We start from the raw sequence: 23,030 nt of genomic DNA, 5'->3' as shown, positions 1-23,030 counted from the left end.
TATCTGAGATTGATAAATAGATAAATATATTTATTTATTCTTAAAGGGAAAACTACAATAGTCGCCACATACCAACACATATGACAAGAGACAAAACAATTAAAACAGCACAAAAACTGATTCTGTACATTATTGGATTCTAATCTTAAATCCTGCACAGGTTCAACATTGTAAACCCCGCACCCGATATGGTCACTGTTAATTTTGGACCTGCCTTGACCTGTAAATATAAGAACTGTGACATGACCCCTGATTACACACACAGGCTGCACAGTGACACACTTTAAACTGCTTTATTTTTACTTGTTGCTCAATCATAATGTGTGTCTCGGCAAGAATGGCAGCACTGCAAACACACTGACATTGACACACACTAGTGGGTACACACAGATATGTAGTCGCAGATATAGCAACACTTTCTCTCTCACACACACACACTTAACAATTAATGCATACTTATGTTATAATGACTGTTCTTTGTATTCCTACAAATCATTTTCATCTCTAACTTTTCTTTTTTGTTCTCACCCACATTTATTTCACTTTTGCCTTTGCCTGTACCCATGAATTTATATAATTATATTTTTTACCTGTTACCCGTTATATACCCAACCTGGTGCAGGACTCTGTTGCAAACACCAGGCACACCCACACATCTTTTCTGCGTTTGAGGCCCCACTCTGGATGCAGGTTTACTGTCAGTTGAAAAGAGTTGCACTGTCCATCCACCAATATAGACCACCTAATTAAAGATTAATGTTGTAGCTATGTAAAAAGTAAAAAGGTTACCAACGTTGCTCAATATACCTTGTATTGTGCTGTGCTCTGTTTTCAGGCCCGCCCCAGGAGAACATGGCAAACCCTAAAGAGAAAACTCCAATGTGTTTGGTGAATGAGTTAGCCCGTTTCAATAGGATCCAACCACAGTATAAGCTCCTCAATGAGCGAGGCCCTGCACATGCTAAGGTGACTAGCTTGACTGCATTTTGTTCTTTAGTTCAACCTACTATTATACTAAGATCATGCATGCTTGTTTATTTTCTCTTGCGATGATGTTTCCAATTTTTCAGTGTTTTCTATAAAGGAATGTTGGTAATGCAAAAGACATGATGCACGTGCCATATGGTTCCAGAAAGATGATGGTAAAGATTCAGTTGCTGTTGGGTAATATCTTTCCCTCCATGTGTCACTGTTCCAGATCTTCACAGTGCAGCTGACTCTTGGGGAGCAGGTGTGGGAGGCAGAGGGAACCAGCATTAAAAAGGCCCAGCACTCCACAGCCGCCAAAGCGCTGGATGAGAGTGTCCTTCCCAGGCCAGCACCCCGCTCCCCCAAAGTTGACATCAACAGCAACCCAGGTACTGCAACAACAATAACATACAGTATCGAAAGTATTATGTAGGAATGTGTCTTTGAAGGATTATCTCGATTTCTCAGTTACTTATAATGTGATAGGTCTGCTACAAAAAGGCTTTTCTAACTGAGGCAGAATAAATTGGAAAAAGCTGCAAAGCAAGTTAATACTTGTCATCAGCAGCACTCAATACAGGAAAGTGTTTTTATTTTCTCCCAACTTGAAACATTTCAAGTGAATGGGGGCAGCACATTAAGACTTGTTTTGAAAAATGTTTTACTTGGTCTGTGCCTCACATGCAGCAGCAGATAGCAGATGATAAATGTGGCCTCCACTAGCCAGAAAAAGAAAGGTGGGATAATGGCCTGTGTCCAAAAAAACAAAAGAAATTAGAATTGTTTACCTTCTTCTTCTTGAAAACCTCATTGTGTCAACCACCAATTGTGGCTCCTACTAGCTGCACTATATAGTAATATCTGTAATAAGCATCTGTTGTGTAATGACACATTTTCTGCTCAATATGTTAATCAGAAGCATCACAGTTTCATTTCCTCTACAGCATTCTACAGCATGGTTACATCTCACTGAACGTAGTATTTTTTACCCCCTTAAAGTTGTTATTACAAAGTGAAAGTTTCTGAGTGGTTATTAAGCTGTAGAACTTTTACATTACTTTTTAAAAACTGTAACTTAAACTACTATTCAATTTGAAATGAGGTTATGGTTGAGTCATCTTTTTCCTACTTCTCCTTATGTGGTTTAGTGGCAGATTGCTTCCACTTGAAAGAGGTTGTGCAACGCGGAATTACTGGGTGGGATTGATATCAATGGATGTACTGCAGGTTACTGTTCCTGTGGGCACAAATATCAGAAATCAGAAATAAACTGAAGTTTATTTCAACAAAGACTTCTTAAGCCAACACAGTTTTCAAAAGTATTTATCCATTCACCAGAAAAAGGCAACATTTATAGTGTAGTTACAATCTTCTCTGACCTCTGTTTATTAGGTAAATATTCACCAAAGTAATACAGACTCACTATTTTTAGTTTTTTGTGGATGTTTTTTTCAAACTGTGTTGTGGTTAATTATTTTTATTTAAAAGTTTCTTCTCTTCAATTCTGGCTGACATGCTTATGCTCACATGAATCATAGCCTGAGCTAATACCCATGCATTGATACCACTACAACCAATAGTCAGTGACTTCATTTACATGCATAAAATGTTATGTGTTTTTCCTTATTCTGAAAAAGACAACATTTATACCAAGGTGTTTACTTGGCCAATGAAAATGAATATTCTCCTTATATTCCCACTTACATGCTCCAGTGGGAACGGGAATAGCAAGATCTCCGCAGACAGTGAAGTAAACCAGCAAAAACATTAGCAACCCGCTGCCTGATATTTATAGTTGATATTAATATGACATGATATATAAATTTATAGTTACCGGCACATCCAGTATCTAGGTTGTTGTTAGTACTCTGAACAGCTTTGCACTCTCCTCTCATTCATCTCCTGTGACTGCCTTCCTGTGCCAGTATAAGTCATTTTACCTGCACAGGGGTAAACAGGCGAGAGGGCTTTGTGTCACAGATTGCCCTCTTACATACTGACACAGTGTATAACCATGTCAGAGACCGACAGAGGAAACCATAAGCTTGGTTTTTCCATCCACATTAAAACAAGACACCAGCATATTTGGATTCATCCTTTCTGGAGAGTGCTCTGTAAAAGTTTTGTCAGTTTTTGGGTGCAGATTAAGGCCTGATGGATAGTTAGTCTGGATGTGGTGTGTCTTTGATCCCTCTGACTATGATGTGCTGTTAGTACTCTGTGGAGTGTTTTCGGTGCATCACACCAAGTTGTCACCATCTGTTCATGGCTGCATGTCAGGATAATAACCAATCTCCTCCATCCCCGTCATGGATAAGGTGCGCTTTGTTTTTCCAGTCTGACCTGAACAGCTTTGCACTCTCCTCTCATTCATCTCCTGTGACTGCCTTCCTGCTCCAGTATAAGTCATTTTACCTGCACAGGGGTAAACAGGCAAGACGGCTTTGTGTCACAAATTGTGGGAAAAACGCGCTGTATACATGTCCAAAGAATGCCCCTAAAATCTAAATAATATCGGCATATCCCATGTCTTAATAGGAAAATGCTACATTTGGAACAAGCCCTAATTCGGAATCCAAACCGTTTACATGAAAAGTATCAAATTGTCATATTCTGAATAATAGCAGAATAATAGTGTGCATGTAAATGTGGTCACTAACTCAAACCAAACCATCTGAACTTCCACTCTATTGTTGCATTACTGCCCTCTACTGTTGATTGGTAAAAGATGGTGGAATACAGGATATTCAACTGGAGGGAGATGGGGAAAGTCACTTCACAGAGCGCTGTTTCATTTTACACATGTAATCAGAAAGCAGAGGATTGTGGTCAAGGAAGGGAAAAAAATATCACAAAGCGTTTGTATCATGATGGTATCTGTAATGCCTTTCTCTCTCTCGTCACTATTTATGTTAAGTTTCAGTGTTTGTTTGAGTTTTCACCTGGAAGAGTTTGACTCGTAGGTACAGAAATCAAGCAACAATTTAAAAAGTCCAGTACAGTCTCTCTCAAGTGCAGCTGTATGTTTGATCTCAGGCCAAATTAATACCACTAAACTTGTCTTACCTCTCCTGCCCTCTGTGGTATTGTAGTAGTGAAAGGCCTCATGGCCAGCTCTTAATGGGATTAGGAATGCCCTGTGATAGGTTATGCAACATCAGTTGGGATCTGTGGGATTAGCAGTGCAAGCATCATAAAAAATCAGTCAGGTAGAAAAGTTCTGCAGTTTTTCCTTAGAATGGAGACTTAAAAGGATGCTTAGTACAGCTTGTAAAGTATGTTGCTACACCTGTGTTATATTCTGGAAACTCAATTTGATGCGTTCTGTCTTCAGAGTCTATTTTTTGTGTAGTTTTTAAAGCTTTGTTTTCTAATGTCAGATAGTAATATTTAATATTTTGACAACTGTTTCATTATTTTACATTTTCCTTGCCTTGCATTTAATCTTCCACATGTCATTTCAATTCTCTTCTGTGTACACTCTCTCACACAGGCAGTATAACACCCACAGTGGAGCTGAATGGTCTGGCCATGAAGAGAGGGGAGCCAGCCATCTACAGGCCTTTGGATCCCAAACCCATGCCCAACTACAGAGCTAACTATAACTTCAGAGGGATGTTCAACCAAAGGTAAGCTCCCAAAAATCAGACTAACACTACTACATCAGCTTTTCACCATTTCAGTTCCAAAAGCTATGCTGGTGACCCTGGTGAATGGTTTCAACAGTTAGGTTTTGTTGTGATAATCCCTGAGATATTCTAAAATGAAATCGAGTTAAAGCGTATGTCTTTTTGAAGACAAGTTATAAAAGTAAAATAATGTGTGAAAATCTTCACAAATATCTCCGTCCACAATGAAACGTCAAAGCAGTCGGTAAACAGAAAAATCTGTCTGTTTGATAAACCATCATCTGGTTACTCTGCTGAGTCTCAGCTGTTGTGTTGTATTGCTCCTGCTCTGCATTACGAGAGCGGAGATGTTTATGTACATAGCTGTTAAACAGTCTTTGAAACTTCAATTTAATGCTCCACAGCTTTCTGAAAACGTGAACATAACATGACCAATAACAGAAAAAGTTAGTGGCAGTTGAAAGTTGCCCTCTTACATACTGACACAGTGTATAACCAGGTCTGAGACCGACAGAGGAAACCGTAAGCTTGGTTTTTCCATCCACATTAAAACAAGACACCAGCGTATTTTGATTCATCCTTTCTGGAGAGTGCTCTGTAAAAGTTTTGTCAGTTTTTGGGTGCAGATTAAGGCCCGATGGATAGTTAGTCTGGATGTGGTGTTTCTTTGATCCCTCTGACTATGATGTGTGTTAGACATGGTTCTCCACTCCATATGTTTTCTAAACTGATGTTATGCCAGTGCCCTCATGGGGTCTCTTTGCACTTAGTCTCTATCAGCTTTTTGTTCTTGTCTTCTTGTTCTTTACTGGAGCAACTAGCTATTTCCAAAGCTCCATAAAAAGACCATAGAGATGCAATTAATGATCCTCTATCCCTCGGTGAAGGAGTGTTACTTAGGTCGGTGCATATGTTTGCTTGCCTGCCATGAAATCCAGGTACACTGTGGTTTTTTCAGTTGAGAAAGGACAGGGAACCATTTTTAAGGTAGAACAGATAAATCATCATTATTAAGTAAATTGTGAAATCAGTTGGTACAGATCTTACTACTTTTTATTAAAGCCATGGCTTACAACTTGTATATATACTGGTTGACTTATCCTGCTTGGAGTTTTTACTGAAATGTCACCTTAATCTAAATATTATTTTACCACAGTATTGATGGTGTTTTTAGAGTTCTAAATATTATGATATCATTTTAAATATGGCGACAGGGTGATATAGGCAATGCTTACAGCTCGACAGAAGTTGAGTTATGTGGCTCCAAAGACAACTCTGTTCCTGAGTACATGACATATTGGATGAAGCCAGTATTCATCTAAGTTAGCAACACCAAGTCATTTTCAGGAGACATTATTAGTCCCTCCAGATGGCAGTGTGTCCTCATTTTTAAAACCTTTCAGCAGTGCGTTTTGTAAGGTGATTGAGCACCCATTTTGTAACATGCAAGTTAGGAATGTGGTGAATTAATATAGGTTTTCTTGCATTTCATGCATCTCTACAGTGTAATATATTTAGGATTTTCATGATGGCTTTTTGCATATTAAAGCATCAAATACAAAAAAGGCAGAATAGAGCAACATGCATGTCTGTTTGCTGTTTACATAAACGTTGGCTCTTTAAAGTCCTATGGTAAGGTGTTCTGGCGCCAAATATGTGGTATTTATTTAGAGAACCTGTATAGGTTGCCAGAAAACGTCAGTGAATCAGTCACAGTGTTGGGTAACTGAGTCTAGTCAGCAGACAGTCTAGCATCTGGCTCGCATCTACTACTTGATCCATGCAGGAACAAACTGGGGGTGAAAGACAAACGTCTGTGGGGTAGAGGAGAAAATCTGTTTTCCAGCATCTGTCTGTCAATGTCATATGTCACTGTGATGAGTTTCTAAGAGACAGGCAGTATCCCTCATGGCCTGTGCTGTTATGCCACTTTGTAAGCCAGAGAGGAAGAGAAGGGGGTGAGCAGATGTGTGCACCTGAAACACAGAAAATACTTAAGAGCATATATTATCTCAAGGTCACTTATGTTTTCAGGAGGTCTCTTTCTTTCAGTGGAGTTGAGCCCTGGATTAATGAAAATGAGACCTTCTGAATGTGAATTGTCTTCATCCGTTGACTGGCTATGTGGCGGAGTGACAGGCAATATCTACAATCTGTCACCTTAACGATGCTGCAGTGAAACGAAGGTTCCCACATGCCCATGTCCTTAACTATTATGATGAATAAGAGTGATCCGAAGTCATGTTGATGGAAAATCTCACCATTAAAAGGGCAGCCTGGCTCTGATCCATCAGCACTGTAATCACCACCAAGACCAGTATTGATTCATTCAGAAAGTGCCCTGATGACAATAAATGGCGATAATATGTAATGTGCATTTATCAGTGTCTAAATGAATCTTACTTATGGTGAAGGGCCAATGCATAATTTCTTACCATCAAAGCCCACATTTAAATCAGCGATTCATCTCTGTTATCGTGCAGTCGTAACCACACCATTGTTCATTCTGAAATACTGATTCTAAGAACATGATACATATTTTTCAACTGATTCAATCCATTAGTGAGCTGCTATGGGACACTATATGGAAATTCAGCCCAAGTGATTCACATAAACGATCATTGAATGAGGAAAATATTTTTGTTATCAAGAAATGTGGTTACATCAACCTTTTTCATGGATAATCCCCGACTGCTGTGTTATCATTGGAACACCTGATTCCTATGAGTCATTCCATTCTCTCCAGTCTATCCATGGCGCTCCCAACTTTCCTCCTGTCGCTCTGATTCCAAGGGGGCGGGGACGCCTGCATCCTGTGCTCTGTCAGAATTTGGAATTTGGATAGGACTTTCCCTGTTCGAGCAAGGCTGCACAGTCTGAGGCCACCCACCTCCTCCCAAGCCTCATTTGATTATGACAGTAACATTATGTCAGCTGGAAGAATAGTGGGCTGAATGACTAGGGGTGCTTTGCTCTGTGACATTTCCTCCTGTGATGATGTTAAGATACCGAACTGGCTGTTACTGCTTTCTCTGTAGGAAGCAGAGAGGAAGAGCGGATCACCTGTGCTGGAGAGGATTCAGTGTGCACAGTGTGTTGTACTGGCCAGTCTGCAAGTACACACTAACAGGAGCTTAATTAGGGCTCTTTGGAATGTATCCCTGCTTTGGGTGTTTAATATTAAACCCATATAAAAATTGGATTTAAAAAAATCTATTTGAGAATTAGAATTGCATCATAAACACTGTAATGCAACCATTAGTTGTGCCTTTTTTTACTTTGTGGGATTATTTTTCAGAAAATGCCCATCACAGATTTCTAAAGCCCAAGCCGACCTTTTTAAATTGCTTGTTTTTCCCAACCAACTTTGAAAAAACAAAGATATTAAATTCACCATCATAGAAAACTAAGAGAACCAGCAAATATTCATATTTGAGGGCAGTGTTTCCCCTTGGATTTAAAAAAAAAAGAAAAGTAGTTTATTTCGAACATGTTCAAATAACGAAACAAAACAAATAGGCTGTGGTTTATAACAAAATAGAAATTATAACAAAAATAAATAAATAATATATATATGTTTTTTTTATAGGCAAACAACAAAACAATAAATATCCAGTGTTCGATTGGGTGTAGGATGAAGCAAGGAGCTTTTCTAGTCCAACCCCTTTTTTCCCTCTTTTTTCTTTTTTTTCAGTCACTTCCAAGCTAAAGAAGAGAACGGAAAAACAAAGAAAATACAGAACAAACAAACAAAAAAACATCCAAGCATTCAGAACAATACGAGTGAATAATGGAAACAATAACAAAACAAACAAACAAACAGCACAAGTCACATTATCCCAGTCCACCTCTTTTCCCCTAGGATTAACTTAAAACTACCTTTAGAATTGTTCCATGTCTATAATGCCATGTGGGGTGCTGCCGACAAAGCAGTGAAAGCCATAGCTTGTTTATACTTGTTGAACAGGTGCTTTGATAAAATAGTCTCAATGGCTTCTTACTCACAAAGGTTTTATTGCACTAACAGTAATGAGTGTAGTCACCGTCAGCTCGAGTAAAACTCTCACTATCTCTCACTCGACTTGGTTTACTGCTTTCACAGCGGCCTCTCTGCTCTGATGTCTGCTCTTTGTGTGTGTGTGTGTGTGTGTGTATGTGTGTGTGTCTGTGTCTGTGTGTCTGTGTGTGTGGAGGAGCTGGGCCCTGTCCTCGGTTAAACACCGACATAGAGAGCAGAAGCTGCCGTGCGACCATACATGATACCAGTCTCCATTTTCTCCCCACTAGCTCCAGTCAGCTGTTGGAAGTGGAGACAGTTGGGAAGCATAGGGGAAACACTGGAGGGACTGGAACTAGTGAAATTTCTAACAGGAAGTCAAATGACGTTTGAGTGAACTGCGTATTTTTTAATAGAAAGTTGTAAAAAAAAAAAAAACGTTGAGCGTTAATTATTAAATATAGATATCAATATCTTGACTGTTTGTTTTGTGGCACATTAAGGGTTAAAAAGCATTATGGTTGTGCTCAAGACTTTCTTTAAAGCTTTGTGGCAGCGTCCTTGTAAAATCAATGACAGCCATGCCTCATGTGTAGCAGTTGCGATGGAAAGATACTTACCCTTGAAAAATGAATAGGCTTCTCATTCCTGCAGGGCATTTAGAATATAACATCAGAAAGCACACACACATTCACAGGTGTACTTTGTCATCTGCAGCTCTAATTGGGCCAACCTGGTTTGCTGAAAAGGCAAAGCTGCTCACAAGCTCTTTTCTATATTCAACATTTACTCTCATCTCTTCCTGTGTGGAGATAATACACTCACCAGCCAAGTTATTAGGAACACCTCTGTCATCTAATGAAATCCAATACAATAGCTCTGCCATAAATCATACTTTTATATACTATTATACTTTTTTTTTTTTTTGCATTTTCAGTTTTTGTTGTCAGTATCAAAAAGGTGATAATTCTAGTTAGTTTTTTCATAGTGGGTGTTGATGGTGTGTTGGATTACATCATATTGAAAAGTGTTCCTCTTATTTTACCCCCCTTAGTAACCATAACCCTGCACCCCAGTACACCACCACCACCACCCACTACACCTTCAATAATGAAGTAGAATTATCACCTTCCTGACAGTGTCAACATGTATAGACTTCATAAATGTAGGATTTATGGCAGAGCTGTTGAATTGGATTGCATTAGATTGCACATGTACCTAATGAAATGGCCGGTGAGTGTACATCCTCTTTTCTCACACACACACACACACACACACACACACACACACACACACACACACACATACATATTTTTTTTGCTCACTTTATCCCTTTCAAGTTTATTATTTGTTTTATAAAGCTCACTGGCCTCCCAAAGTGGGGGGGTGGTGGTGGGCCAAAAAAAAAAAAAAAAAAAGCTCACTGGCCTGTTGGGCTTTACAATCTCATATAGCCTAATCGGGACACTGTGTGCTCTTCCGTCCACTCAGGCATTCCACAGATATGGTTTCCCTTATCCATCCCATCACCATAGCTACCCAGAAACAAAAGGGAGCCGCCAAAGCCCTCAAGGTAAAGGCTCTAGAGGAGTGACTTTTTATTGCATTAAGTTTTTTATTATTATTATTTTTAAATCATCACGTATCTGCGTAGATCAGATGCATTCAGTCAGAGGCAATATAAATTACCATGGGCGAGACGCCAGGAACAAAGGATAATCTGTCCAAATTGTACAAATGGGTGTAAACTCATAAAGCAATGTTTTATTGAGGGGACTGGGGGTGGAGGAGTGGAATACAGGTCCAACATAAACAAATGCTCGGAATGATTTGTGCTCAACAGACTCAATGACACAGAAGTCTGGTCTCTCCTTTCATCTCCTTTCTTCTGAGTAGAGTTTCATGTTTGTGTATCTCGGCGTGTCCTCCTCTCCTCCTTCGCCTTGACGTATTGAATGTATAAACAGACCTGTGACCACTATTCGCCAAGCAGGTTACATCAGCAGAAGCACCTTTCGTAATGTTGTCTTTCAGCATGTTTGGTAGGGTGAGTGAGACGACGTGCGTGAGTCTCTCCACAAGAACACACATCTGTATATTTGCACCACTTGATTGCGCAGGAAATTGGACAGTTCTTGTCATGACATATTTTAAAAATACACCTTAAACTTGAACATGTTAGTAGATATCAACAGATGCTTTTTCTTCTCCAGCTCTCTGTAAAACACCTCCTCAACAAATTCCAGACATGCATACATATATTTTGGGATCAGCCTTTAGGATGTGCCCTTCCAGGTTGCACGTACATGTAGCACAACAGTGGCAAACAAAAGAAGCAATCTGCACTTTAAACCTCTTCCACTCTGGTGTCCTTGGCTTACATCACATTACTGTCTTTCATAGGTTGTAGCAGCCTCAGTTTTAAAGCTGCAGTTAAGATATCACATGGTATCCTATGAAAATAGACAATCTAAAGCATCTATTGGTACCATAGCCTTGGAATTACATAAATTGGTTATTTGAAAGCTGAGACTCTTGTGGATTGATATATCCCCAAATTAATTATTATTGTATAATGGCAAGTCTTACAGAAATCTCCAATGTCAATATTTCTGTGAATTTCTGTGTTCCTCAATGTCTTGGTGTCTTAATGTGGTATCTTGAATGAAATTTGAGCATTTTTATCAATTCTTGAGTGGTCAAATGGCATCAATCCAAAAAATGCTGCAGCATTTTATGAGACAAAATGAATCATTAGTCATATTCTTCCATTACAATGTCCCAAGCCCTCATGCACTCTACACTTTCAAAATTGAAATAGGCACCTCAGTAAAACACAATATATTTACAGACCTACAACTAGGAAAGCTTGACACACAGTAATGTGCATATATTGTTGACGTGCTATCCCACACTAAAGGTACTCCCCCTACAAAAAAAGGGTATGTAAGGGGCGGGAGAGGAAGATGTTAAAGGCTCTTGTATCCTTTCAAAGGAAACTCTCTGGCCTTCTCGTTAACAGCTGTACTCATTTTCCATACGGCAAGCTGTAAACATGTGGAGGTGACTATATGAGTCTACTATTGCCACTCTCAGTTCCTGTAATCCTGGCAGGGAGGACAGGCTCCCTTTTCTGGAGAAACAGATGCTCATGTTTTAACCACATTAACTGTTTTTCACTCTGCGCCTAAAGTCACTAATCATCCTCTTGTGAATGGATGCGTCACTGGAAGAAGTGATGAAGAAAGAATACAACAAAATCTCATATTTATACTTACTTTGGTTTCAGTTGCAGTATCATACATACTGTTGGATTAGGCTTCAAGTTAATTTTAATTTTAGATTCATACTGCCATACTACTGTTTGGAGACTTGTCATCTTGAGGTAATTCCAATACTTTTCGGTGTGTGGAAAGTCAAAACAAAGTTTGTTCTGTTAAGTGATGCTGCAGGTCTTCTTTGGTGGTCTCACCAGTTGAGACCTCCAAAGGAAATGGTGGAATCTGAGCAACTGTATTTTAAATCATGTAATTGGTTTGTGTTGGGCTCTCAGCACAAGCAGACCACACTTCAGCATTAAAGATCAACGTTTTTAGGGCGTCAGTGTGAAGTTTGTCACGCATCTCAGTTTAAACAGCATTGTTCCACCCTGGCTAAACTAAAAAGGTAAAGATAATGGAGTGGAACCTGCTTCACTGCACACAATTAATTGATTTGTAAGTCAGTAAATTTGTATTTTCCCCATTTCCCCTGTTCTTAGAACATTATATAAACACTAAAGCATGACAATATTCAGATGAGCATTTATCTCCCATTTTATGTAGCTGTATAAATGTCAGAAGGATTTTGCAACACAATTAGTAACAACAGCTAATTAGGTAAATCAGTCAGTCACTCAGTCAGTAAGTTAATAGGTTGCGTGTCTGCACTGAAAGATAAAGGAAACCATTCATATGTTATAATGCTGTGTCATTAAGGCAGTGAGTGGGCTCCAGTATGCTTGCAAATAAATCAAGTAAAGAACAATATACAACAAAACATGATTTCTTTTTAGAAAATGGCACCAGGGCTTTTTTTTCAACAAACCAATTAGTTTTTCCCTCTTAATGACAGAAAACACAAAACAGCAGGTCACAATGTAATATTCTTAATGAGGACAGCAGGGTCTGTTTTTAGACTGATCCCCAGCCAGCCGTTCCTCTCAGCCAGCCAAGTCATAACAGTTGGCACTCGAAGGGCACAAGGGTTAAGAAGTGTTTTTTTTTTTTTTTCTTTTCTATGTGGCATAAATGCACACATGGTGTAATAGTTTTCCACACATTGGCAAGTCTTCTATTACTCACTGATATTTTTCTGTGCTTAAGATTCAGAATTATTCACGCAGTGCCTGTTTTCAGTCAAGTAATTAAAGAATAGACAGTTTTCCAGCAGCTTTTATTACTTGGAATGGTAAAATCATCTCTTTGCTCTTTGGTTCTTTATCTAGTAAACACATTTGCACTTTTTTTCCTGTAGTGTGATATCTATCAGTTACAGTACTCTAAATCTATTTGATTTGGAAATGATACTAGATGTACCACAATGACTCAGCAGTAAAGTGTGACAGGAGAGCTCGGGGTAAGTTTACACGGGGCTTTGACTTCTCATGAGTCAGGCATGGTCAGAGGGCACTGAGACTAATTACAGAGCTCGCACAAAGAGCACTTTAATCTCTTGTTCAAAACTGAAACCACAACAAACAGTAAAAACAATGAGCGCTGTCAGTTTGGACAATTTAATTGAAATAAGTTATGAAACTTGTTTTACGCACAGTATCTGTTAGCCATTCTTGATAAATAGCTGTTGTGGGTAAAGGCAGCGATATGCGTTGTCCATATGAGATACCAGCTGTCTGCAGCTCAGAGAAACAGCCGTAGATTACACCAGGAGGGTATGAGGTAGCAAGTCGTGTGGTCTCATTGCAGACCTTAATAAAAGCTCCAGAATGTCAGGGTTAGTGATATTAAACTGAAGGACGAGAGCTGTTGGTAAAGCATAGACAGCTTTACTCCTGACAGATTTGATGTGTGTCGGTCACAATGTCTGTTTGAACATAAGACGTTTTTACATCAAAGCTTCAGCACTAAATGATTAGATTCACATTTAAATGCCACACAAATGCTGATAGTTTGGCAGCTTGGAGCTACACGTAAACCATTTTAATCCTCCATCTTTACAGTGAATGCATGTAGCGTCTCTGAGTCAGAGTTGCTTCAGGGGATGTTTGATTGAATAGCACTGCGTGCTGCTTTTCTGAGAGTGCTACAGGACTGTCTCTCACACACACACACACACACACACAGTTTCTCATTAACACCCTAAACCTGTCTGTTTGCACTTTAAAATTAAATCAACACCTCTGAGCATTTTCACTCTTTTCTCGTTCATGAACTGTAATCATTTCTTACTTTAAGTTTGCACACGTAGTTTTGGTTACGCTTTATAATTTCACGTTTGTGTGAGTGTGTGCACCATCTGTTGACACTATCATGGTCTTTCGCTAACATTTTCAGGAAAAGATGGAGAGTATCTGTATAGTGGATTAAAACTCCCAAATCTTTGTTAGAGTGAAAAAAGGCTTATCAGGCTTTTGGTCAGCACACCAAAGGACAAGCATAAAATATGTAGGCACAAAATTGATCATATCCTGCTGATGTCATAGTCAGCTGATCCAAAATAAACCCAATAAACACTTACATACATCAACATTACAACCCTGTAGATAGATTACCAAAAATTGAAATAGTAAAAAAAAACAGATTTGTTAGAATTTCTTAAGATAGCATCTCCTCCATCTCCCTCATTGAGAAAACTTGAATCTATTAATATGCAAGCATTTTGTTGTGGTTTTATCATTACACTTGTATAAGTTGCCCACTGGGCTAAAACTTGCTCCAAACTAGTTGTGATGTCACAAATCCTGCTTGTAGGTACACAGTTTTCACTCAGATTTAAAGGGCGCTCAGAAAAAACTTTACTCCTTTAGCAGATGAATGTGAAAAGTCTGCACATACATCATTCTAAGGATGGAGGAAACCCATATCCAATATCCAAGTGAAACAGCTTTAATTTGTCTTGTTGTATTTTTAATGGAAAAATATTGCTTAACAAGCAATTTCTGACAAGGAAACAATTTCATGAGAAACTACTGCTCCACCATCACATAGGGCTCTCTCTTGTGGGTTAGTGGTTTCTAACCTCAGACACAGTCCAAGGAACTTTGAGTATACCCCCCCCCCCCCCTCAACATCAGGATAGCTGGTGTTTTGAGCACTGTGTTTACTTGACTACATGAGCTGTTTTGTCACACCACAATGTATTTTCTACATTAGCAGTTGCGTGAGGCAGAAGGGAAGAAAAGCAATCAATAATGGACACAAGGAATGAGGGATGGAAGGAGGGAGGGAGGGAAAACAAGTAAAAGTCTGGCAGGAGATTGGAAGAAAGTGCAGCTGGTGGAAGAACAAGCGCGTCCAAGTTTCTGCTATTCTCTCCCCCCCCCCCTCCCCCCCAAAAAATATCTGTCACCCTTTTCGCTCCCAGCGCAGCCGCGTCGCCTTTACAAGGCTCTTGTGTGTGTCAGTTGTGTATATTTATGTTCTTGTGTAATTGTGTTAAAGCATGCAACTATTAGTGTTTGCGTGTGTGGCCAGTAGATCTCCTGGTGGTCAAGTTGGATGACGCTGAGAGACAAAGAGGACCGGTACGCGCCCATATTCGTGTCATGTCATTTGTCTGTGTTTGGTTTCCTGTCTGCTGTTTTCTGCTGAAGTCAAATACATAAGTTTTCATGTTGTATACAAGAACAACCCACAACATTGCTCTAATAACTATTCCCCTATGGTTAAAGTGGATAGCCTATAAACTAAACTAACATAACATATATAGAAATCTGGTGGTAATGATCTTGAAAAATGAGATCTGGAGCACACGTTAACAATAAGAGCTTTTAATAAGGGGCAGTGACTAATAGTTTGACATAAAGCATGGCTTCATTAGGTAATAATGATACTTAATGACATTTGTCCAAACATTTGGTCATCAATCAAAAAAGGTAGTCTGTATTTTTTACTGTGATTTTAGGAGCAAAATGTCACTACAAGCCATATGTAGACTACCACTCAAATACTTTTTCATTCCCAGACAAACTTTTTAAAGTCTGCATTTCATCCTGCCCTGTTTTCCCTCGTTGTCCTCTTCCCCTGGCAGAGATGGATGATGAGAATCTTTACACCTGCATTTTTTTTCTGTTTACAGTATCAGTTACAAGTTTGGATACCTTCCTTTTCCCTTTAATGAAATCTGACCTTCCTTAAAACATCATATTGTAGAGCTGAACATTAACCAGAATAAGCAAATTGGAGACATAACCGAGGCCACTGAGAAATTTCATATACAGAATGATTAATTGAGAAAATAATGAGTAGAGTAGTAATAGATAATGAAAATGAGCATTAATTACAGCCCTAATTGCCAAGATTTTATTAGACTGGTGTGACAGACAGTAAACTTGGAGGATAAGCCTTTTGGTACACAGTCTATAAACCCTTAATACAGAATCTGCTACTAGCATCTACAGTCTTGCATTGATAATTAATATCATATTTAATATTTAATGACTAATGAGTTATATATGTGGCCAGTGTTTAGTTAAAAATTACACACACATTGGAGCTCTAAAAACAACTACAGTTGACTGGGCTAGTTAAGAGTGATGTTAAATTTAAAACAAAATTTAATTTATGTGTTTTTATGGGTAAAAAGACAGTTTTATGACTACGAGGAAGTGCTGCAATTTGGTTTTGATTGCTGCGGTCTAAGCAGGTTTGCCAACTAAAGCTGTTGGAATTTTCACTGCTCCCTATACACTACCATCTGCAACTGGTCAATAGTGTCACGTGGTTGGTTACAAGACAAATATTTTAATTTTACTTCCACAGAGCTACTGTATGTAACTACAGAAAGTGATACAGAATTTCTGAAATCATCACACCCAGTATAAAAACAACTGGAGGACAGCTATGAGAAGACATATCTCCGACATTTTTTCATTAAATGTGTTTGTCTGTGCTTTTTTAGATGCTAGATATTTACTGAGTACATTGCTACAATGTATATGACTTTTATGGCTGTATCAGATGCACTTCTGCTTTAAGAACTGAAAGTTTTGAAGAAGTGGATAAGAGATGGGTTTTTCAATTTAGGATGAAATGTACCACACCCAGCAGCAGAGAAAATCTGCAGGGTTTTTTTTTTCTGTCTACATGGCATTAAAAAGGAAAATAGTTGCGCATGCCACAGGAGAAAATAGTTTCCAGGCGAAATGTCACCTAGCCATTTATAGTAATAATCACAGTGCTGTATCTCCCATTTCCCAGTATGACTGTGTGTGGGCTCAAAAACAGCAGAATCTTTGAATGTGTCTATCTCTGTGTGTGTTCGTGTGCAAGGAGTCTTTGAATGATTAACACGAAATAGCAACCCCAACAAACGTGGCCTGTGTTAAAGAGAGCCGCAGGGAAGCATCTGCCTTCAAAGTCAAATTCATTACTCACTGCTAAATGCTGACGAGTTATCATTTGATTGAGTTGTGGCATTTTTTTCTCTCTCTCTGTCACTCATCTCTGAGTCACACCACATACACAAACACACACTGGGGTTTAACTTCTCAGGCACCGTGGCTGATTTCAGGCATGGAGCTGTTTTGAATTCATATAATACTTAATTCAATACACTTTAATCCCTGCACACGTCATCACACACAGACACACAGTGGTGGGTTTTTATTATTATTATTTTTATTTTTTTCTCTCCCTTTCAGCCGTCTCCACACCCTCCCTACAGGTGTCCTGGTCCAATTCCCTCTCTGTAGTAATAATAATAACAAAAATAATAACTGATAACGTAGAACAGGCAGATCGAGCCAGCATGTGCTGATTTTTGTACTGGCCATGGTGCGCTGACGTGATATTCTTGCCTTTTTTGTCTGCATGATTTTGATGTGTGTGCGTGTGCTCGTCTGTGTTCTTGGCTGACTTGCTTGTGTGTAAGCCACTACTTTCCCACGTTGTAGAGTAGGTTCTCCCACAGGCCTCCCTCCATGTCCCTCTCTCTTTCCTTCCCTCTTTCTCTCCCTTTCAGTCTCTCTCCGCTCTCTGTCTTATCCCTCTCTCTCTCTTCCTCTCTGCACCTGTACTCAGTGCTCCAGCCCCAGCTGCTCCCATCTCAGCTCAGCGCTGTTGGCTGGAGCCCATGTTGCACTTGGCATGTCCTCTGAGACCCTGGGGCCACGCTTGACGTGCGAGGGCCAGGCAGGCCCCCGCCCAGGGAAGGCTCCCGTGGCCAGGAGGAGCTGAGAGCAGACGGATGAGAGCAGGGCTGTGGGGCTGGAGAAAGACCTGCTGCAATTCTGGAAGTAAAATGCTGACTCATTGTTAGGCCTGCTGGGAAGGAGATTGAGAGGAAAGACATGAGGTCAGAGATGTTCAGAGACATGACAGATGTGTTGTAAAGAGTTATCTTTTTCACCATACGCCAGATTATTTTCGGTTTCTGTTAGAGAGCAGGCAGTATTTTTGATGTTTTGGTGAAAGAATGACAACTTGGGTCTTATTTTCATAGTTTAGTTTTTATTAGTTACAATAACATTGCTACACTGGAGTCTGACGAGGCAAGAAACCCAACCTTTCTGACGACCAGTCAGATTGTAAACAAGTCAACTCACCACTTTATCTGGTGGCAAAACTGGAAAATCCTAGTGATGAATGTTTTGTCATCACTTTTGTTTCACCTCCAATTCAATTTGAGTTTTATGTAGATGTCCAATCAGTATTGAAGGTAAATTAAGTCAATTGAAGCCATTAAAATGTCTTAGGGTGTGGTATATTGACCAAGAGAGTTGAGTTTTCTCATTTGCTGTGCCAGCAATACCTTCATGTGCTCGGATGCATTGCACACAAATTTCTGATGCCAAGCCCCCAAACCCACTCTAGCTTGAATAAATAAGGTATAACATCCTCTGCACTCATATTTAGGGATACCATTTTTCCTTTTTGAAATGTAGCTAGTTTGCAATACAAGTGAAGAAGGACAAGGAAGTTTTGTTTTTAGTGCATCTAGAACACGCCCCCTGACTACCCAGAAGCAGAAACTAGAAATCCAAGTTCTTCCTAGCCTCCATTTACGTCATACTGTACACATCAAATGACGGCGCTGGTACCGGAAGAACAACACATTTTACCGCTGTGACCCAACTTTTTCACACTATATCCCTAATTCAGATAGCTAGAGGAAATTGGAAAAATGGTCCTTTAAGGTCTTGTATGATCAGTGTTGACTGCTTGTGTGTCTTACCCCATGTGACTTCTTGGCAGTGCCTCCACATATGATTTTAACCATGCTGTCGCTTGATTTGTTGGCTGGTCAACTGCTGTTGTTTTAAATCATCTATACAAAATACATTTTGACTTGACTTGACTTAAATGTGTTTCAGAGTGACAGCTACTTGACTGTTTGCCTAGCCTGGCTAACACCAGACCACATCTCAATCTCATTTGAGATTGAGGTAGGGTCTGGCAAAGAGCTGTTAATTTCCTCGTATTTAAGGCGGGATCAACGAATGTCGATCAAATGCTTCTGTACGCTACTGGACAAACTTACAGCCAATCATATCAACGATACACAATGACATATTCAGAGCCTGTAGGGAGCAATGAACACGTCCTTTTTATGAAGGAAAAATGAAGTGCAAGTTTTTGTACTATTTTCAAAATGAACTTGCCTTCCAATTTATTTAGTACACAATCTACTGCTGCTTTGAACGGTTGCTGCACCTCCGTGGCCGCCATGCTGGATGTAAACAGAGTCGCTCTACGGGCGTCATCGGCTTGAGCCCGCCTCCCCGTTCTGTGATTGGTTCCCTATCTCAGGCGAACATTTTGTCTTGGTGGCTATGCTAACTTTCTGAGTGAAGTAGAATGTCGCTGGAATGAGAGCATGGGTTTACCCAGGCTACTGTTTGATATTTGGTACATATATCCATGGTCCACTTTAGTGACTTTTCTTTTAGGGCCCTCAGCAGACCAAAGTTTTAATTTATTCAGTGAACTATCTCAACATGCAACAGATATTCATGGTTCTGAGACAATAAATGCTAATGGCTTCTGTGATCCTCTGACCTTTAGCACCATCATCATGTCTACATTTGTGTATGACCAAATGTCTTTAGCACGAGTGACACTCTGTACTTTTGTTTAGTGTTCATTAGCAAGGTTTACACTCAAACACACTAAACTAAGATGGTGAACATTAGAACTGCTAAACTTCAGCATATTAGCATTGTCATTTTGAGTGTCAGTGGCATGGCTGTAGACTCTTATAATTGTCATATTTTAAAAGGGTAGGGAGTATTTGTGGTTTTTGAAACATAAAATAAATCCCCCAAAAACATGTTGAGCCGCTTTTGAATATGGTGCTGCGACTCAACGTCTCCACATTTTAGTGATGTGCGTGTGAGTGATTGGTTGTGAAAGAGACTTTGCCAAAGTTTCAACAAATTAGTTTGGCCTTCCACTTCACACAGTTTTCCTTTTCTTGTATGTTTGAGCTTCTCTGGTTCCCCAAATTCCCACACACTCGCACGTATTCAATCTCACATCGCACAGTCGCAGCATTGCCAAGTAAGATGTTCTGGAATCATTGAAAATGAATAGAAATGAATACACGCAGAGAAGGGATAGCTCCATTTTTGTAAAGCTTGTTTTAATTTTTTAGGGCATGTATTGCAATTAATGACATTCACTAGGTATTGATTTTCTTTCACTCATTAGAAGCTAAATATTTTGACCAAATGTGAAAACAAAATGTCACATCAGACTCAATTATCTCAACTGTAGCTATCCACTTATGTCTTCCATGGTGAGAAGAAACAAGAGAGAGACGGATATTAAAAACTCTGGATTCCTCCCTTCTCTTGTTAGCTTTCCCACTATTTCTCTTTCCTTGGTCTCCACTCGGCAGACATTCTCAGCCTTTCTCCCACTGACCCAGGAGGGGGTATCACACACGCGGACTCGCAGACCTCTAAATCTACTCGGCGACAGCTCAGTCCCGCTCTGTCAGGACCCAAAGAAAGAGAGTAAAATCTATGTCCAGGGCCAGAAGAAAGAGGAGAGAATATATATGTTCCTGTGCTTTGTTTGGAAACCGTAAGCTGAGATCCAATAGTGAGACATCAGTCAAGTGGTTGGCCAACAGGCTATTGTGCAGTAATTGACCCTGATGAAGTGGTGGGCCTTTTTAATTTGGGAATGTTATGAACAGTGTGAATTGATAACTTGGCTCATTATGTTAAAGTCTCTCCCGTTGCCTGCTTTTCATGTGTTTTTAATTCAGATATAGAAGTTTTCTAAGGAGTGTTATCAAATCATCTAATTTATTTCTTTCTCTCTTTTGTGTTCTTTGCTCCTCTTTCCCCCCCAGGTACCATTATCCTGTTCCTAAGATCTTCTATGTGCAGCTGTCTGTGGGGAGTCATGAGTTTATTGGCGAGGGGCGCACCCGCCAAGCAGCCAGACACAACGCTGCTTTGAAGGCCCTGCAAGCCCTTCGCAATGAACCAATTCCCGAACGGCCACCACAGGTAACCACACATAAACGTGTATAAACAGAAAAACTTACACTAGCATTGCATTGTTTCATAAACATTTGTTGACTTCCCCCCATGGGAATCCCCACGGTCATATTAAAGGGGCACTCCATGAGTTTTAAGCACAAAGATCAGTTTACTTGTCACAAAGAGTACTACTCAGCCTGTGAAAACACTTTTAAAATGAGGCATTTACTAGACAGAGACGAATAAACATAATGATGAAAAGTACTGGTTGCATTAAAGGAAATGTACAATCCAGCATTTTGGAGCTTCACCCATATTAGGGACTAAACTTTGAATATTTTCAGCCCTTTTTGCTTTGATTTTGGCCAGCTTTTTGACCATTACTTTTAAAATATATCTCCTGCGCTCCAACTTTATGGAAGTACAATATGAAATTGCTGGAGTACTCATTTCTATACAACTCTACTATTATAAATCTCAAAAGGGCTTCTCTGGCTCACAGTGCAAGTGGCCACTCATGCCAAGTATGGTGCCAAGTGCTGACTACAAGTGACCGCACTTGCACTCAGCACTTGTGCATATTAAATCATTGTAGTGAAAAGCATCATATGACTTAAACAACTGATATGTGATTATCAGTCAATATTACACAGTATTAATATAATCTTTTCATAAAAATCCTAATTCTTTAGTGCTTGAATGGATATCCTAATTTAATTAAATCTTAAACTGTATATCTAATATGTTTGTTAACATTTATACCTTCATCAGTGTGGAACCTGAAATCTGATGAGACATGATTAGTTGTGGTGCCTTCACACCCAGCCTTGTTTCCTCTCCCACCAAAAAGCTGTTTCCATTCCAACGTGATGGTCTGTCATTCATTCAGTTTATAAAAGGTCATTCCACTCTCCACTCAAATTGTCCTCCAATCATTGCAAACTCATCTCTCCACTTTATGCCACCTTGTGACAGCATTCACCGCATGTGACTGTCTCCCCACTCGACCCCCTCATACTTAAAAATCTCTTCCCTTAATGGAAAGCCAATGGATTTGTGCTGCTGATCTGTCGGTACTCTCCCTGGAGAGGCTCTATTTAGAGTGTAATGCCGTTTTTTTTGCTGTTACTAAGTTGAATGCGTAACCAGCTTTCATCAGATTGACTCCAAATCCACTTTAGCTCTAATTACTCAAATGTATAATTTAAGCCCTGCACTCTCCATACTCTTATTTTGCACCTGTCAGGGGTTTTCTCTTGTCTGTTTTTTAAAGTCTTTTTTCTTTCTGCTTAAACCCAATGTCACCGTACCTTTGCAGTTTTTCCCCTCAGGCATAGCTGTTTAACTGTTGTTATCATCTCCCACCGGAAATCAAATTACCCCATATCCTCACAGCCTGGCATCACCAACGGTTATTCAAAACGCTTTGGCACCTCTCCTCTTGCCTGACTCGCTGTCTTGTGGCGTCGCCCTCCATAAATGAGCTCTTTGTTTGCTGCTGCTTCTGAGTCCTGCTTTACAAATTGAGGCATATTGTGTCTACAGTATATGTCTGTCATTCTGTCTCCACATGCGTGTGTGTGTTCCTACATGCGTAAATGTGTGGACGACCTCAGGCTAGAAGTATTTCTTTCACTGTGGGCTGTCACACCTTTTATTTTGAGGAAGACCACAGCTAAATATCAGTGACTCTCTAATTAGAGTGTTTACACACAGGTAGAGCAACAATATGTAACCCTAGGAAACACATAAAAGTCTTAAAAGGGCTGCAGTCAGTAAAACC

The 23,030-nt window shown here is 39.7% G+C and overlaps 1 protein-coding gene across 2 annotated transcripts in view; it reads left to right on the top strand.

Moving 5' to 3' along the window:
- The window catches only part of stau2 (staufen double-stranded RNA binding protein 2), an 84,829-nt gene that overhangs the window by 2,452 nt on the left and 59,347 nt on the right, over positions 1–23,030 (top strand). For both annotated transcript variants that reach the window (XM_053342663.1, XM_053342662.1), the window contains exons 3-6: positions 836–966; positions 1,199–1,358; positions 4,463–4,598; positions 21,115–21,274. In XM_053342663.1, the coding sequence (XP_053198638.1) occupies positions 836–966; positions 1,199–1,358; positions 4,463–4,598; positions 21,115–21,274 (587 nt within the window). The remainder of the gene's footprint in view (positions 1–835; positions 967–1,198; positions 1,359–4,462; positions 4,599–21,114; positions 21,275–23,030) is intronic.

The sequence above is a fragment of the Scomber japonicus genome, chromosome 21 (assembly GCF_027409825.1).
Source record: "Scomber japonicus isolate fScoJap1 chromosome 21, fScoJap1.pri, whole genome shotgun sequence".
NCBI classification, from domain to species: Eukaryota; Metazoa; Chordata; class Actinopteri; order Scombriformes; family Scombridae; genus Scomber; species Scomber japonicus.
Note: the sequence above shows the minus strand (reverse complement) of the source record. Positions and strands in the feature narration are given on the sequence as shown.